At 43.8% G+C, this 18,257-nt stretch overlaps 1 protein-coding gene and 1 pseudogene across 2 annotated transcripts; both read left to right on the top strand.

The window, feature by feature from the left end:
- Positions 1-7,059: 7,059 nt before the first annotated feature.
- LOC143848037 (LRR receptor-like serine/threonine-protein kinase EFR) lies at positions 7,060-10,602 on the top strand (annotated as a pseudogene). Its single transcript, XR_013235284.1, has 2 exons — positions 7,060-9,658; positions 10,155-10,602. The product of XR_013235284.1 is annotated as an LRR receptor-like serine/threonine-protein kinase EFR (transcript).
- A 6,063-nt stretch (positions 10,603-16,665) lies between these two features.
- LOC143847894 (uncharacterized) lies at positions 16,666-17,271 on the top strand. The gene is made up of 2 exons (XM_077356682.1): positions 16,666-17,075; positions 17,226-17,271. The coding sequence occupies exons 1-2, from the start codon at positions 16,666-16,668 to the stop codon at positions 17,269-17,271; spliced, it is 456 nt and encodes a 151-aa protein (XP_077212797.1).
- Positions 17,272-18,257: the final 986 nt, after the last annotated feature.

Below are 18,257 nucleotides of genomic sequence, written 5' to 3'. Positions count from 1 at the left end.
CATTCAGTTTGAATGCTACATGAAGAACGTAATCCAGCCGATAGAACACAGAGACATAGGATGTATAAGATCATAACATTAGTGACTCTCCCGATTTGGATTCCTATATATCCACTCATGTAGTTATGGGACGCGGTCCAGGATGCAACCACTGCCTCCACATGGCCTCAGAATGCCGTCACTGATCTCAACCGAATCGTATTGCTCCCTCAAATGTGAAGACTCTTCGTAAATTGTAACACTAGAAGACTGTTTTTTGCAAATAAAGCAAGGTAGAAGACTGCTTTTGCCAGAAACCCTGGTACCAATTCAACTGTGCTGAAAAGAGGGCCCCAATATGACTTTCTGCTATATTGCACTGTATGAATTTTAAGAACTTAAAAAAGAAAAATAGAGGAGGTTTCACTGTTGAAAGAAGAAAACGGCACTTTTTTATTCATAACACTCATCATCATAAAACTACTAACATAGCCATCCTTATAAAAATGCTACTGTCGGCAACACAAAACACTCGTTTCTAGCTTTCGTTTTCTAATCGAAATCTACTTATAGCGTGACTCTGTTAAAGATAAGAACAAATAAAAAAACCTCACTTTTGAATATAGCCGGACTCTATCACAACTTTAACGTGCAAACTAAAAACACTTGGGTAGGCTTGGCTTGGCCCAAAAGACACCGTTTGAATTATCATTCCTAGGGCTGTTCACTATACGGTTATAACTGAAATAACCGACCGAACCGAATTCAGTCGGTTATGTCGGTTCGGTTAAATGGTAATTCGGTTTGGTTTCAGTTTCTATTACTAATAAATTTCGGTTTTCGGTTTCGGTGTCGGTTTTATTAAAATAATTTGGTTAGAACAGAAAAACCGAATGGGGAGGATTGCCATATGCTATTTTATTTGTCCCATCTGTTCCCTTCCTATGCTCATTTGTTTTTTAGTGAATTAAAAAATGTATCACTCATCATTGCCTTTCAACAGCTTTTGACTACTTTTGACTAAAACCACATGGTTCCCTTAAAACCATGGGCTGGTTTTCATTAAAACCAACAGCTTTTTTACTACTTTTGAGCAAAACCACATGGTTTCCTTAAAACCATGGGCTGATTTTCATTAAAACCATGGGTTGTCAATTTTAAATTTTCAAGTTCGTATGAAAGGGGAGGGAAACATCATTCCCAGGAAAAGACAAAGTATTAAGGGTGGAAACTTAAAAGACTTAAAGGGGTTTTCTAGTAATTTTGATAAACAAACAGTCAAAAGACTCAAAACACCCCATTTTCAGATTTTCTAGTTTTCTTTGGGCATTTGCTTTCTAGAGTTTTGAGGTTTTTCACTTTTATTTTTGCCCAAACAATGCTTTTGAGTTCCTTTCGATGACTCCTCCTTCTCCGGCGGGCATTGGGATCTCCTCCTCCTCCTTCTCCGCGGGCATTGGGATCTCCTCCATGGCTCCACCTCCTCTTCTCTGGTGGGATCTCCTCCTCCTCCTCTTCTCCGGCTCCCGGTAGGACTCCAAAAACCCTCTCCTCCTTCTGCAGTTCTTCTCTTTGTTTTTTTTACAGATTTAATCGATTTTACAGATTCAATGGGGAAATGCATTTCGGTTATAACCGAAGTAACCGAACAACCGAATTCTTGTTTTGGTTTCGGTTCGGTTCGATTAGTGTATATTTCGGTTACAGTTTCGATTACCTTTTTTAGATGACCGAAATTTTTCGGTTCGGTTATTTTCGGCAAAATCGGTTCGGTTATAAGCGAATGCACAGCCCTAATTATTCCAACACGCTCCCTTAACTCAAACTAGGTGAATGATTGTATTCCCATCATCTGATGAAATTTTTTGAACTTCTCTTCCTCCAAAGCTTTGGTGAAAATATCCGTCACTTGATCTTCAGTGTTGCAATGTTTCAAATCAACTTCTCCTTTGGCAGTGACTTCTCTAATGAAATGATGACGAATCTCAATGTGTTTCGTTCTCCCTTGATGAACTTGATTCTTTGTTAAGGTAATTGTGGATTTGTTGTCGCAAAATGTCCACGTAGGTCCGCCTTGTTCCTGCTTCAAATCACGCAAAATTCTTTGTAGCCAAATTGCTTGACAAGCTGTAGTTGTAGCAGCAATATACTCTGCTTCTGTGCTCGAGAGCATTGTAGTAAGTTGCTTCTTGGATGCCCAATCCATGACACCCGATCCAAGGCTAAAATAATAGCCCGTTGTGTTTTTCCGATCATTAATGAAACATGTCCAATCACTATCAGAAAAAACAATTCAATTTATTATTAGTGACTTTTGAGTATACAACACCAAAATTGATTGTGCCTTGGATGCATCTCATAATTCTCTTTGCTGCCCCAAAATGATGCTTGCTTGGACTATGCATAAACCTGGAAATAATGCTAACTGCAAACATAATATCTGGCCTTGTAAGAGTTAGATAAATCAAACCGCCAACAATGCTTCTAAAATTCTTCTCATTTGCTTTTTCAACCACATCTTGCAAAGTAAGTTTATCATTAGTATTCATAGGTGTTTTTGCAGGTGCACAATTTGCCATTCCAAATTTTTTTAACAAATCCAAAGCATATTTTTTCTGACATATGAAAATCCCATTAGATCCTTGAATAACTTCAATTCCAAGAAAATAATGCAATAAACCTAAATCTGACATTTCAAAAATTTTCAACATGGCTTCTTTAAATTCCTAAACCATATCAAGAGAACTCTCAGTGTATATCATGTCATCTAGGGTATCATCACCATGAATTTTAACATGAAGAGTTGGTTCACTAGCACTCTTTTGAAATGAGCTTTCAAGAAAATACCTGTCAATTTTACTATACCATGCTCGTGGCGCTTGTTTAAGCCCATAGAGTGCATTCTTCAATTTGTACACTTTATGCTCCATGCCTTTGCTCTCAAAGCCTTGAGGCTGGTCCACATACACTTCTTGCTTAAGTTCTCCATTTAGAAAAGCTGATTTCACATCAAGCTGAAAAGCTTGCCAATTCTTTTGAGCTGCTAAAGTCAAAACAGTTCTAATAGTATCAATTCTAGCAACATGTGCAAATATTTCAAAGAAATCCATACCTGGCTTTTGGGCATAACCCTTTGTAACTAACCGAGCTTTGTGTCTTTGGAGAGAACAGAAGGCATTGAACTTTGACTTGTAGATCCACTTAAGTCCATTTGCTTCTTTGTTTGGTGGCAAATCCACCAATGTCCAAGTGTTATTCTTAGTAATTGCATCAATCTCTTCCTTCATTGCATCGCACCATTCTTTCTTTTTCACTGCATCAACAAAACTATAAGGCTCCATTGCAAAACAGGCAAACTCACATGAATTATAAATATCAGCAATACTTCTCATTCTCATGGGAGTGGAATCACTAAATGAACTTGGTGACTCATCAAAATTTGGTAAACGAATCTCAAGAGAAGGTGTCTCACATGATATGTTTTCATTTAAAACACATGAGGGGGCTTCCACATTATTTTTTCAATTCCAAGCTTCTTTTTCATTTAAAATAACATCACGACTTATGATTAATTTTATGAAAATAGGATCATAAAGCCGGTACACTTTTGTCTCCACACTATAGCTAATAAAAATACACTTTCTACTTTTATCATCTAACTTTTGTCTTTTTTCAGATGGAACAAAAGCATAGGCTATAGAACCAAAAATTTTAAAATGACTCACATTGGATTTTCTTCCACTCCAAGACTCATACGGAGTTTTTTCTTGAACTTCTTTTGTAGGAGCGCGATTGCATAGGTATATCGCTGTTGCCACTACTTCAGCCCAATAGTCATTAGGCAACCGCTTGTCTTTTAGCATGCTCCTTGCCGCCTCAACAAAGGTTCTATATTTTCCCTATGCGTCTCCATTCTATTGTGGGGTACAGCTCGCTGTCAACTGTCTTTTGATTCCACTTTCTTTACAGAAATTATGAAATTCTTCGGAAATAAATTTACCACCATGGTCAGTACGAAGAGTCATAATAGAATGACCACTTTGATTTTTGACAAGTGCCTTGAACTGTTTGAAGATAGAGAAAGCCTTATCTTTTTGTTTCAGAAAATATACCCATGTCATCATTGAGTAATCATCAACAAATAGAATGAAATATTTATTCCCACTCAAAGATAAAGTTTGCATAGGGCCACAAATATCGGCATGTATAAGCATCAAAGGCTTATATGCCCTCCAAGACTTACCTCTTGAAAATTGCTCACTGTGATGTTTTCCCAAAACGCAAGCCTCACACACTTTTCTATCATATTTCAAAGAAGAAATACCAACAGTCATAATCAATTTTTGCAATAACGACAATCCACCAAAATTCAAATGTCCATATCTTCTATGCTATAACATAGAGTCATCATTATATGCACTAAAAGCATTGAATACTAGTTTTGAAAACATTAGTGGAAACATCTTGTTTTCTGTCATCTTAATAGACAAAACTAGTTTCATACTTTTCTTATTATAAAGTTTACATTCTCCTTTCCTTCGTCAAAGATGGGATTTTGGATGTTAATTAACTTATGTAATTGATGGAATATCAATTGGGTTGAGCTTTGCTCCCATTTTCTTCTTCTTTTCTTGTTGTGTTCTTGAGTTGTAATTTTCTTCTTCTTCCCTCTTAAGCACCCGCATTACTTTGAATGTCCTTTCTGTAATTTTGACAAGGGGCTTTTTATGAGGAACTTTCCATGAACCTTCTAGGTTGTTGAACTGACCTTCAAATCCATTCATTTTAGAGAGAGTGTGTGACCCATTTCCACTCGTTCAGTCCCACCTTATCTACTAAAAAAATTGAGAGAATGAACCTGACTTCTATATTGTCTGTGTGTGGAATTTCAACAAACTCGAAATTCATGTAGAAAATATGCACACAATCTATTCATTGTAGAAAATATGTACTTTTATTATCAAGTTTTTAAGAGGTCAGAAAAGGGCATAAGTGTAAGATCCCACATCGGAAAAAGACAGAAAGTTCAAGGGATGTATATGTGAATTCTCCTTCTCTTGTGCATACGCATTTTCAGCATCTCGAAGGGGTGGACCCCGCGGAGTGGGCTAGGCACGGATAGTGCTGTTGGAAAACAAAACCAAAGAGGGTAAAAGACCCGAAACCGGACCATATTTACACAGTGGGGCCGGGGGTGTGGCACTCCCTTGACTTTGAATGTCCTTTGTGTAATTTTGACAAGGGACTTTTTATGAGGAACTTTCCATGAACCTTCTAGGTTGTTGAACTGACCTCAAAACCATTCATTTTAGAGAGAGTGTGTGACCCATTTCCACACGTTCAGTCCCACCTTGTCTACCAAAAAAATTGAGAGAATGAACCTGACTTCTATATTGTCTATGTGTGGAATTTCAACAAACTGGAAATGCATGTAGAAAATATGCACACAATCTATTCATTGTAGAAAATATGTGCTTTTATTATCAAGTTTTTAAGAGGTTAGAAAAGGGCATAAGTGTAAGGTCCCACATCGGAAAAAGACAGAAAGTTCAAGGGTTGTATATGTGAATTCTCCTTCTCTTGTGTAGACGCATTTTCAGTAGGGCTGCAACTCGGGTCGGGCGGGTCGGGTTTTGAAGAACCCAACCCAACCCGAGAAATATCTCGGGTCGGGTCGGGTCGGGTTTTTTCCGGAAAACCCACGAGACCCAAACCCGGCCCTACCCATGATAAATCTCGGGTCGGGTCGGGTCGGGTCGGGTTTTTTCACGTTGACGCAATTTTTTAAGGAAAACTCTTGTTTGGCAAGAACCTACAAAGCGATGTTGTAAACACAGTTCTTAGATAGAGCCTGTCCAAGGAACTACCTCAACAAGTTGGTCCTCAGTGAGAGCAGACAAACTAACAATTATTAGGCAAGCATACAAAATTGGAAGAAGTCATAAGAACGGCATTTAGCTTTAACCTCGGACACTTAGAAGGACATATCCGCCGCCTCATGATCCGGGATATTATATGAGAACCTTAATTCATCACTCGAACGCCTTTTGACTATGCTTGCCCTTTGCATTAATCGGACCAATGCTTGGACAACTTCAGACATAGGAGGACGAAACTCTGCCTCCGGCTATAAGAACCATGAAACCACTGTTTAGAACTATTCTAAAGATGAAAGGTATCTTTAGAATCAGACTCGCCCAGAGCACATAACAAGGGAAACAGAAGGCTAAAAAGTTTAGCACTAAAATAATCAAAGAAGAAAATAAAGGGTTGATTAAATACTAATTTTGTTTTGCTGATTAGGGAGAGTATTATAAAACTTAAATATAATACGTTTATGAAAGAGTCCCTGTTTTTGGTTTAGCACTAAAATAATCAAAGAAGAAAATAAAGGGATGATTAAATACTAATTTTCTTTTGCTGATTAGGGAGAGTATTATAAAATTTAAGTATAATACGTTTTTGGAAAGAGTCACTGTTTTTGCTTTTACGTTTTTTGCTTTTACGTATTATAAAACTTAAAGTATCTCGGGTCGGGTCGGGTCGGGCCCCTTCAAACCCGGCTCGACCCGAGATTCATGCGGGCTTTTTTAATCTAAACCCGGCTCGACCCAAGACCCAAGAAACATCAACCCGACCCAGGCTATTTTCGGGTCGGGTCGATGCGGGTCGGGTTTTACCCGGCTCAAGTTGCAGCCCTAATTTTCAGCATCTCGAAGGGGTGGGCCCCGCGGAGTGGGTCAGGCACGGTTAGTGCTGCCGGAAAACAAAACCGGGGAGGGTAAAAGGACCAGAACCGGACAATATTTACACAGTAGGGTAGGGGGCTTGACAATAAGCTTATAGATGTGTAAGTGTAGACAGCCTGAAAACTCCATATATGAGTGTTCTTCTCTTGGTTATAAATTCAAGTCCAGAGTACCAAGGTTCTGTATCTCATGACTTTGAGTTTTCTCTAATCCTATGGAGTTTTTCTGTGTGAGTTGTCATTGTAGAGAGTTCTGCTCATTTCTTATCCTTTTCACGTTTTTCTCACACGCCCACTTCTTGCTGTTGGAATCGGCCGCCACTCCTACCACCTTATTACTCGCAAAAGAGACTGATCGTCTTGCTCTTCTCGCCTTCATGAATCAAATAGAAGATCCTCTAGCTATCTTGAGATCATGGAATCATTCTCTTCACTTCTGCGATTGGTATGGCATTAAATGCGATCGCCAAAATCAGCGGGTTATCTCCTTGAAGCTTGTGGGTCTGAACTTAGTTGGACCAATTTCTCCCTCCATAGCAAACCTCACCTTCCTCGCGGAATTCAACCTCCGGAACAACACATTCCATGGAGAAATCCCTCAAGAAATTGGTCGACTGTCCCAATTGCAGACTCTCAATCTTAGCAGGAACTTTTTTCAAGGTGAGATTCCAACCAACTTGACCCATTGCACTCAACTCAAAACCATCGACTTAAATCACAATGAGCTTGTTGGAAAAATCCCCAGTGACTTTCTTATCTCTCTTTCAAAACTTCGTATATTGTATCATGGGTATAACAATCTCACAGGAAGCATCCCGCCTTCTGTTGGGAACCTTTCATCCCTCACTGATCTTTATCTAAGCCACAATAATTTGGAGGGAAGAATTCCAGACGAGCTAGGCCGAATAGTAGGTTTGGAATATCTTCAAATTGGTAGCAATGAACTGTCTGGTATGATTCCTACCACACTTTACAATCTCTCATCTTTACTACTTTTCGATGTGACGGGGAACCAATTGTTTGGTAGCCTTCCACCCCACTTGGGCCTCACTCTGTCAAGCCTTCAATATCTTTATGTAGGACAGAACCAATTTACAGGACCCATACCAGTTTCATTATCCAATGCTTCAGGGCTCATTGAACTCGAATTTTCCGGGAATAATTTTGATGGGTCTTTGCCTTTGAATCTAGGAAACATACAAAGTCTCCAATACTTGAATTTAGGCCGCAATCAACTCGGAACCAAGGGTGGTGACGATTTGGGTTTCCTTACATCTTTGAAAAATTGTAGCAATCTGGATTTTTTAGATGCAGTTCTAAATAATCTCAATGGTGCATTGCCTAGCTCCATAGCTAACCTCTCAATCAATCTATCACACCTATCTTTAGGCGGAAATCAGATATTTGGAATTATTCCTGTGGGGATTGAGAATCTTCTGAGCTTAACAGCACTGGGTATGGATAATAACATTCTCACTGGTGCCATCCCAATTGGTATTGGGAAGCTTATCAGGTTGGAGGGTTTGTACTTGTCAAGAAATAGACTTTCTGGTCAAATTCCATCTTCCTTTGGCAACCTTACTCGTCTGAATGAACTCTACTTGTATCAAAATTATTTACAGGGAATTATACCTTCCACCCTTGAGAAATGTCAATATCTTCAAGTAATAGAACTTTCTGATAACAACTTCACTGGCACGATACCAGTACAAGTTCTCAGCCTTCCTTCTTTATCGAATTCCCTCAAGTCGTCCCGAAATTCTTTCAATGGGTCCTTACCTTCAGATTTTGACCTGAAATTTCTTCAGAGATTGGATATTTCCGACAACAAATTGTTAGGTGAGATTCCGCTCGCGCTAGGAAATTGTCTTAGTCTGGAGTACCTTTATATGGGGGGTAACTTCTTCCAAGGAACCATTCCTCAATCGTTGAAAAATTTGGAAGGTATCAAAGAGCTAGATCTTTCTCACAATACTTTGTCTGGGCCATTCCCAAAATATTTGGAGAACTTTACTAATCTAAACTATTTGAATCTATCTTTCAATGATCTTGGGGGTGAAGTACCAAAAGAAGGAATATTTAAAAATAAAACTGCAATTTCAGTCCTCGGAAACAGCAAACTCTTTGGAGGCATCCAAAACTTGATGTTGCCCGCATGCCCCAACCAAGATACTAAGAAACAGAGAAACTCTCTTGCCCTTAGAGTTATACTCCCAGTAACTGGTGCACTTGTATGCTTAATTTTGATATCATGTTTCTTAGTGGTTCTATAATGGAAAATAAAGTCAGGAAAGAAACACATTCCTACTTCTTTCAATGCAGATCGTCATTTAAAAATTTCTTATGCTGAGCTCCTTAATGCAACTAATAGTTTCTCTTCGACCAATTTGATCGGCTCGGGAAGCTTTGGTTCTGTATATAAGGGAATTATAGACCACAATGAAACAATAGTTGCAGTAAAAGTACTCAACCTTCAACAACGAGGAGCCTCTAAGAGTTTTTTGGCGGAATGCGAAGCCATGAGAAATATCAGACATCGGAATCTCGTTAAGATTATAACTTCATGCTCAAGCATTGACGTTAAAGGTAATGATTTTAAAGCTCTAGTTTTGGAGTTCATGCCTAATGGGAGTCTTGAAATGTGGTTGCATCCAAAAGGAGGGGAACGTCAATCGAAGGATTTGACACTCATTCAAAGGTTAGACATAGCCATTGATGTAGCCTCGGCATTGGATTATCTTCACCACCATTGTCAACCACCAATAGTTCATCGTGATCTAAAGCCAAACAATGTTCTACTTGACGATGACCTGAATGCCTGCGTGGCTGATTTTGGGTTAGCAGTGTTCCTTAATGAAGCATCCTCTAATTTATCCGGAAATCAAAATAGCTCAATCGAGATAAAGGGGTCTATCGGGTATCTTGCTCCAGGTACCATTCTATTCTTTTATCATTTAAATATATCTTGTAGGGTTTTAATTAGAAACAAATTGCATGTAAATCATGACATTTATTAGCACAAATCTGCATACATCTATAAACACATTCCCTACGTCGCTTATACCATTCATGAATATGTTTTAAAAAGAACCGATTTTGTTTCAAATATTTCTAAATAAATTTAATTGCCTTTTTCCTTGGATGGGAAATCAGTTCTTTATTTTTTTACTGTATAGAGAAATGGAGCTCTTTTGATACAGTCTCAAAATTATATACATATAATTTTCAATACATACAGTACCTTAGATTCAAACAAATAGTTCTAATAGTTTTGTGTCAAAGTAATGCTTCAAAATTGGCTTTAATGTCTCAGATGCAAATAAGATTATTGTTTGTCCATCATAGTAGAATATATTCCCTCTCTTTATATAACAATGGTTCCTTATTTCACTTATTTATGTCAAAATTGTGAGTTTATAAATGGCAGAGTATGGAATGGGTGGCAAGGCTAGTATTCATGGAGACGTGTACAGTTATGGAATACTTCTATTGGAGATGTTCATAGGAAAGAGACCAACTGATGACATGTTTCATAACAATCTAAGCCTTCACCAATTTGCTAAGATGGCAATAGCTGAACAGGTGATGGAGATTATAGACCCACAACTGCTCTTAGGAGAAATTGGCGATGAAAGAAATAACAGGTACATAAGTAGAGAGTGCTTGGTTTCTTTGGTTAGATTGGTGTGTCATGTTCTATAGAATCACCAGCAGAAAGAATGGATATGAGAGATGTTGTGATTGCACTGAATGAGATCAAAGACTTATATCTTGGGGTTGGGATCTACGAAGATAGACAAACCAGAGGACAATTCTTACTTGAAGATTCTTCTTACCTCAGGAATTACTGTTGAGATCCCATGGCAAGGAAGAAATGGACTGAAATAGAGATTATTTTTGGTAGGTAAGTGGGTTTTGCTTAAAATGGTTCAAGGGATTAATAAGATTCTTGATACGTAGCTTCTTATCTTTTCTATTTAAATACTATTTTTTTTTTGTTGCTGGATAAGCAAATTTTATAGGAAAGAAGATGCTCTACAAAATTGGGAGGCAAACCTCTAAAAGAAAACAGACACATTATGCTATCACATTTCGAAAATGCCCAGCCCAAACAGGGAACCTGATCAAGAAATGCTGGAGGAAGCCAACAATATTAAGGGGGCTTTTGAAGCATCATCATCAAGAAAGTCAGTGATAGCATCTGATGGGGTGTGAAAACACCAGCCTCTCACAGGCCGCCACCTGTCCCAGAGTAGGTGAGCTGCAGCCTCTCACAGGCCGCCACCTGTCCCAGAGTAGGTGAGTTGCAGCCTCTCACAGGCCGCCACCTGTCCTGGAGTAGGTGAACTCTAACCACTCAGAGGTCGCCACCTGTCCAGGACACCTGTCCAGGACACCTGTCCTGGACACCTCACCAGGTTTTCCCTATAAATAGGGGTTCAAAGCTCAAACCAATGGGTAATGCAAAAAAACCCTCTTCTCCACTTAAAACTCTTAGACTTCTCCCCTTCACTCCTGCTCATACTGACTTGAGTGTCGAAGGGCCTGTCCGGAGTAAAACCCGGGTCGGTCTTCTGACCTCGTTTGCCTTGTGCAGGACTCAGCCCTCGTAGCAGGACTCAGCCACTTCACTACTTGTCCCACTTCACTCCGGTCCTCTTTGGTCATCCAGCTCAGCTCTTACGTCACTGCTGTACCTGTTACCGATTTTAGATCTAACAGATTGGCGCCATCCGTGGGACCCTAGAACTAAAAGCTGTTCTCAGACATCTCACAAAAAATGGCAGGGCACAAGAGCACGCGGATACCTACTACACGGACTGATCAAGCCGCGCTACCTCGCAGAACCCGGAGCGAGCGGATCGCCTCGTTGGTAGTAGCAGCTTCTGCTACCGCCGAGCAGAGCCCTGCTCGCTCAGAACACCTAAATCCCCTGCCCACTCCGGAGCAAGTCCAAGCCCTTTTTCAACAAATGACAGCTCTCGTTGGGCAGTATCAGCAGCTGCTTCAGGCACCTCCTCAACCTCCTCCAGAAGCCCTGCGATCTATCCAAGAAAGGCCAGACACCCACAGGGGAGAGTCATCCCGCCATGGTGAGGACCGAACTCATCACTCCACCCGACAAGTCCATCATCCCACAGCTATGCATGCCCAGACGGAGCCTCACCGCCGTCGACGGTCGTGGTCCCGCTCCGCTCAGAGGCGCCGAGCTCATGAAGATCGTGCACCTCCAGTAAGGTCCCGGCCTCGTCATAGGAGTCCGGAGAGTCAGTCCGGCTCCGCGGCGAGCCAATCTGTGGGAAGAATCAGGTCCATGGACCATAGGGCGGATCCCCTGCTGCAGAGAATGGAGGACATGGACCATAGAATAGAGGAACTGGCGAAGGACCAGAGCCGGCCTGCCTCCAGGGCGTTCTCAAGCAGAACGTCGTTCACTGATGATGTTCTAGGTGCCCCAGCACCCAGAGGATTTAAAATGCCTGCCGTCCCTCAGTACGACGGGACTACAGATTCCGTGGACCACTTGGAGACATTCAGAACAATGATGCTCCTCCACGGAGCTTCCGACGGCTTTCTTTGCAGAGCATTTCCTACGACGCTCACTGGTGCGGCGAGAGACTGGTAATCCAGGATCAAACCGAACTCCATCAGTAACTTCGATGATTTCGGAGAGGATCTGGTCCGCCACTTCATGAGTATCCGCAGGCCGAGGAAGACGACAGCATCCCTGATGGCCTTGCGGCAGGAGGATAATGAACCTCTCAAGGTGTTCATTCGCCGATTCAACAGGGAGGCACTTCAAGTGCCAAATCTTGATCCCTCAGCAGCTATGAATGCGCTCCTCGCGGGTGCAAAATCTAATGACTTCCGCCGGGCAGTAGCTCGCCAAAACCCGCACTCACTGGCGGACCTCATGACCGAGGCAGAGGAGTACATCACGGTGGAAGAGACACTGGCAGCTCTTAATTCAAATCGGAGGATAACCTCTGAAGACAAAAATCTCCCCAAGCAGCGTAGGGAGGATAAACCTCCCAGGAGAGAGAAGTCTCCGCCTCCTCAGAGAAGAGAAGAGAACTTCACGCCTCTCAACACCTCCAGAAAGCACATACTGGCGGCGATCAGCGAAGAGGAGTTCGTGAAGTGGCCCGCTAGAATGATCTCCAAAGGAAACAGGAGAGATCCATCAAAATACTGTCGGTTCCACAAGGACCACGGTCACGACACGGATGAGTGTTGGCAACTCAAAGAAGAAATCGAGCAGCTCATCAGCCGCGGATATTTGAAAAAGTATATCCGAACTGACGGCCGCAGCACAGAGCGCAGAGGAAAAAGCCCCCAAGGCCGCAGCCCTCGGAGATCACAGCAGCCCCCTGCTCGGGACAAAACGCCTCAGCTGGCCATTGCGCAGCCTGAGGCACCCCGGCCTCAGTCAAGGGGGGTCATTGGCACAATCATGGGTGGGCCTGCCGCTGGGGGCACATCCTCCGCTGCTTGCAAAGCGTATGCACGACGAGTTAACGTCGTGCACACGACCAGCAAGAAGACAAGGACGGAGAATGAGATCTCCTTTTCGGATGCAGATCTGGACAACCTCATACTACCTCACGACGATGCGCTGGTTGTAACCATGCTCGTCGCCAACTGGGATGTAAAGAAAATCCTCGTCGACAATGGGAGTTCAGCGGATATTTTATACTATCATGCCTTTCAGAAGATGATGATAGGTGACGATCGCCTGAAGCCGGCGAACTCAGACCTGTTCGCCTTCTCCGGGGAGATTGTGAAAGTTGAAGGGCATATTGAGCTTCCAGTCCTTGTCGGAGAGCCACCTTGCCAGGCGTTCTCCATGGTCAACTTCCTGGTCGTAAGGGCCACCTCGGTATATAATGCTATCCTGGGACGGCCTGGACAGAACCTGATTCGCGCAGTGGCCTCGGCCTATCACCAAAAAATGAAGTTCATAACGCCCAATGGCGTGGGCGAAGTTCGAGGAGATCAACCTCAATCCAGGGAGTGCTACGCGATGGCACTGAAAGGAAAAAATACAGTAGAATCACTGCCAATCGAACTGCTCGATGTAAGGGACGAGCTCAGGGGGACTCAGCCCGCTGAAGACCTCATCTCCATTCCACTATGCTCGGAAGATAGTGAGAAAGTCGTATTGATCGGCTCCTCCCTCAGCAGCAGTATCCACCACCAGCTCACCCAGTTTCTCCAAGACAACGCAGATGTCTTCGCATGGGTTCCAGCCGATATGCCCGGCATTGATCCAGAGATCAGCACACACAGGCTTGGCGTCGATTCAACCTGTAGACCGGTGAAGCAAAAGAGACGCCATTTCGCTTTTGAAAGGCGACAGGCAATAAAAGAAGTAGTGAAGAGGCTCCTGAAAGCCGATTTCATTCGTGAGATTCGCTACCCGGACTGGTTAGCAAACGTAGTCCTAGTCAAGAAGACTAATGGGATATGGAGGACCTGCGTCGATTTCACCGATCTGAATAAAGCCTGTCCTAAGGACAGCTATCCGCTCCCAAAGATCGACCAGCTCATTGACGCCACAGCAGGTCATGAATTATTGAGCTTCATGGACGCCTTCTCCGGCTACAACCAAATCAGGATGTATGAGTCGGACATATCGAAGACCTCCTTCGTCACAGATCAAGGGACTTATTGCTACCGAGTTATGCCCTTCGGCCTCAAAAATGCCGGAGCTACTTACCAAAGGCTGGTGAACAGACTTTTTCAGAACCAGATCGGCCGTAACATGGAAGTCTATGTGGACGATATGCTGGTCAAGAGTCGGAGTGCGCAGGACCATGTGTCTGATCTCAGAGAAACATTTCAGGTCCTAAAGAAGCACAACATGAAACTCAATCCCACCAAGTGCACCTTTGGTGTCAGTTCGGGGAAGTTCTTAGGGTTCATGGTAAGCCAGCGAGGGATAGAAGCGAATCCGGAAAAGATTAAAGCTGTGATGGAGCTTACTGTTCCAAAAACCATCAGAGAAGTTTAGCGGTTCACAGGAATGAAAGCAGCACTGGGCCGCTTTATCTCCAAATCAGCAGAGAGGTGCCTGCCCTTTTTCAGCGCAGTCAAGGGACTTAAGACCGCACCCTGGACGGAGGAATGCCAGGCTGCGTTCGAGGAGCTAAAGAAGTACCTGTCCTCCCCGCCATTATTAACAAAGCTGGAGCCGGGCGAGGAGCTATTTCTATATCTCTCCGTCAGCTCCACGGCTCTGGCAGCTGTCCTCGTCCGTGAAGAGCATCGCCAGCAAAAACCTATCTATTATGTCAGCAAGGTTCTTCACGACGCAGAAACCAGGTACCAGCGGGTCGAGAAATTGGCTTACGCACTGGTAATGGCCGCTAGGAAGTTAAGGCCATACTTCCAAGCTCACACCGTAAAGGTCATGACTGATCAGCCACTCCGGCAAGTGCTCCATCGACCAGATATCTCCGGGCGACTTGTGAAGTGGGCCGTAGAGCTGAGCGAGTTCGATATCCAGTACGCACTTAGGCCATCCATCAAGGCCCAAGTACTGGCAAATTTTGTAGCCGAGTGCACCATCCCCCAGCAGGTCGCCGATCCTGAAGCAGTACAGCTCCCAGTTGCAGAGAAAGCAGCTCCTGAAGAATGTATAGCAGAGGAAATTCAGTCGGAAATCAAGCCACCGTCAGCCGAGCAGGACCCCATAACCAGCACACCGACCTGGGAAGTGTATGTCGACGGATCTTCAAATAAAAACGGCTGTGGAGCAGGCCTCATCCTCACTGGCCCTGATGAGTTCACTGCGGATTATGCCTTGAGATTCGGATTCCGTGCATCCAATAATGAAGCAGAATATGAAGCCCACCTCGCCGGAATGAGCTTGGCAATTCAGACCAGCGCCCGGAAATTAAAGGCATACTGCGACTCGCAGCTAGTAGCAAACCAGATTCAAGGGGTCTACGAAGCTCGAGACGAGCGTATGATTAAATATCTCGCCAAGGTTCGCCAACTCTCCAGCCGGTTTGCAAGTTTTGAGGTCATCAGAGTACCCAGAACAGAAAACGCCAAAGCCGACGTGCTTTCGAAACTGGCTGCCTCTGGGTATACCACCCTCGGAAACATACGCATGGAGTTCTTACAAAGATCCAGCACCGAAAAAGAAGCTGCAGAAATAATGCAGGTTGAGAATGAGCCGTGTTGGATGGACGAGATCATCGATTACCTGCTCAACACCAAACTACCGGAGGATAAGAAGGAAGCCCGCAAAGTAATACAGAGAGCTGTCCGATTCTCCTTCAGTGGTGGCGATCTGTATAAAAGGTCATATACTCTCCCCTATCTGAAGTGTCTTAGACCAAGTGACGCCATGTACGCACTGCGGGAGACTCATGAAGGAATCTGTGGAGAGCATCTGGGGGGCAAAGCCCTGGCGATCAAGGTACTCCTCAGAGGTCTGTACTGGCCCACTATACACCAAGATGCGCTGAATCTGGTTAAGAAGTGCGAGAGGTGTCAGAAATTCTCTCCCACCATTCACCAACCCGCTGTGGCAATGGCTTCGATTATCAGTCCACTCCCCTTCGCAGTATGGGGGATGGACATCTTAGGCCCTTTCTCACCAGCCTCCGGAAAGCGTATGTTCGTGATAGTCGCGATCGACTATTTCACCAAGTGGGTGGAGGCAGAATCTCTAGTACAGATCACCGAGCAGAATGTGTAGAATTTCTTCTGGAAATTAGTAGTTTGTAGATTTGGGATCCCCCGTGCCTTGATTACAGACAACGGCAAACAGTTCGACTGCCGGAACTTTCGGAAGTTCTGCTCCGACCTAAAGATTGAACAGAGATTTACTTCGGTAGCCCACCCCCAGACCAATGGGCAAACAGAAGTAACTAATAGAATCCTGCTTCAGGGGATAAAGAAGAGATTGGATAAAAAGCTGGTCGATGGCAGATGAGCTCTATCACGTTCTATGGGCGTATCGCACTACCCCTCGTACGTCAACTGGTGAATCGCCATTCAACCTCTCCTTTGGCACTGAGGCTGTCATACCAGTTGATATAGGCACTCCATCTCCCAGGGTCACCAGTTTCAACGAGCAACTTAACAGCGACGGGCTCCGCGCCAATCTTGACTTACTAGAGGAGATCCGGGAAGAATCTCGGATCCGAGTCGCCGCTTATAAGCAGAGAGTATCTAATTATCATAACTCCAAGATACGCTCCAGGGAATTCCGGACGGGGGATTTGGTCCTGAGAAAGGCAGCCGTCTCCCAACCTACGAAAGTCGGAAAACTCTCTCCAACTTGGGAAGGGCCATATCGGGTGAAAGAAGTTATCCGTCCAGGGAGCTACAGGCTAGAGACACTGGAGGAGCACTTATTACCCCACGCATGGAACTCCAAAAATCTCAGGAACTATTATCAATAGTCCCTATCCGGCTTAAAAAGGTGACTAAATTTGTAAATTTGTAAATTTGTTATTGTGAATAAATGATCTTTTTGCAGACTCAGTTTCAATCTCGCACACTGGAAACCCAGTTCTCAAACTTAGGTACTCACTGGAAACCCAGTTCTCAAACTTGGGTACTCACTGGAAACCCAGTTTATAAAATAAGGGTGTTCTCAGTCCAGCAGGATAAGTTACTCAGCACAAAGCTTATCAGAAAAGGAAGATCAGATATGAACAAGTATGATTTCATTGATCAGAATGCGGGCCTCGAAGGCCATTACAAAATTAGCCTTGTGAGGCTGTCAAAATGTGTGGGGTCTCAAGGACCATTACAAAATAAAACAAGAAAATACTAAGCATCGTCTGGAAGAGAGGGAATGTCAGTAGGAGCAGTAGCAGCAGCTTCTGGCTCCTCATCAGTGATCTTCGGCCTGGCAGGAAAACTCATACCATCCATCACTAAGTTTGGATTGCATGCCTGGAGTTCCTGGAGGCAGTCGTAGTATCCGAGACTATAAGCCTCGCTCGACAGGCTGAAGAGCTCAGCCTCCTTTGCCTCTGCGGCCTCCTTCACTGCTGCCTCCTGCCTCTCTTTGGCCCTCTTCCTTTGGGCTTCCATGGCTTCGGCAGCCTTGACCACTTTCTGCTTCTCCAGGGCCAGATCCTCCGCCAGCAGCTTCTTCTCCTCCTGTACCTTCCCAATGTTCGTCTGAAGCTCCTGGGCCTCGCGGGCCAGTTTCCCATTTTCCTCTTCAGACTTGGTAATGGCTTCAGAGAATTTCTTACTCTTTGCCAGGAGATCATTGTAGTACAGGGAGATCTGCAGAAAGGAGCCAACATCAGCGATACATAGACAGAAGGAAAAATGAGCATAAAGTAAAATAAACTGACCACCTTTCCTTACCTGGTAAAGAGAAGACAGCACTGCCTCCTCCCCCGTGGCTGGCGGCTCACGGATGACCTGTTGCTTGTCCTTTCGCAACAAGCATTTACTCATGATCTCTCCCGCTACTCGGCTCTCGCCCAGAGCGGTATCATCCCTCATAACGGCCCAATTAGGCCGGAAGACGTTGTCACTCAAGCCCACC

The sequence above is a fragment of the Tasmannia lanceolata genome, unplaced genomic scaffold (genome assembly GCF_043159265.1).
Source record: "Tasmannia lanceolata isolate RefF3 unplaced genomic scaffold, GAP_Taslan_0.1 ptg000016l, whole genome shotgun sequence".
Classification (NCBI taxonomy): Eukaryota; Viridiplantae; Streptophyta; class Magnoliopsida; order Canellales; family Winteraceae; genus Tasmannia; species Tasmannia lanceolata.
Note: the sequence above shows the minus strand (reverse complement) of the source record. Positions and strands in the feature narration are given on the sequence as shown.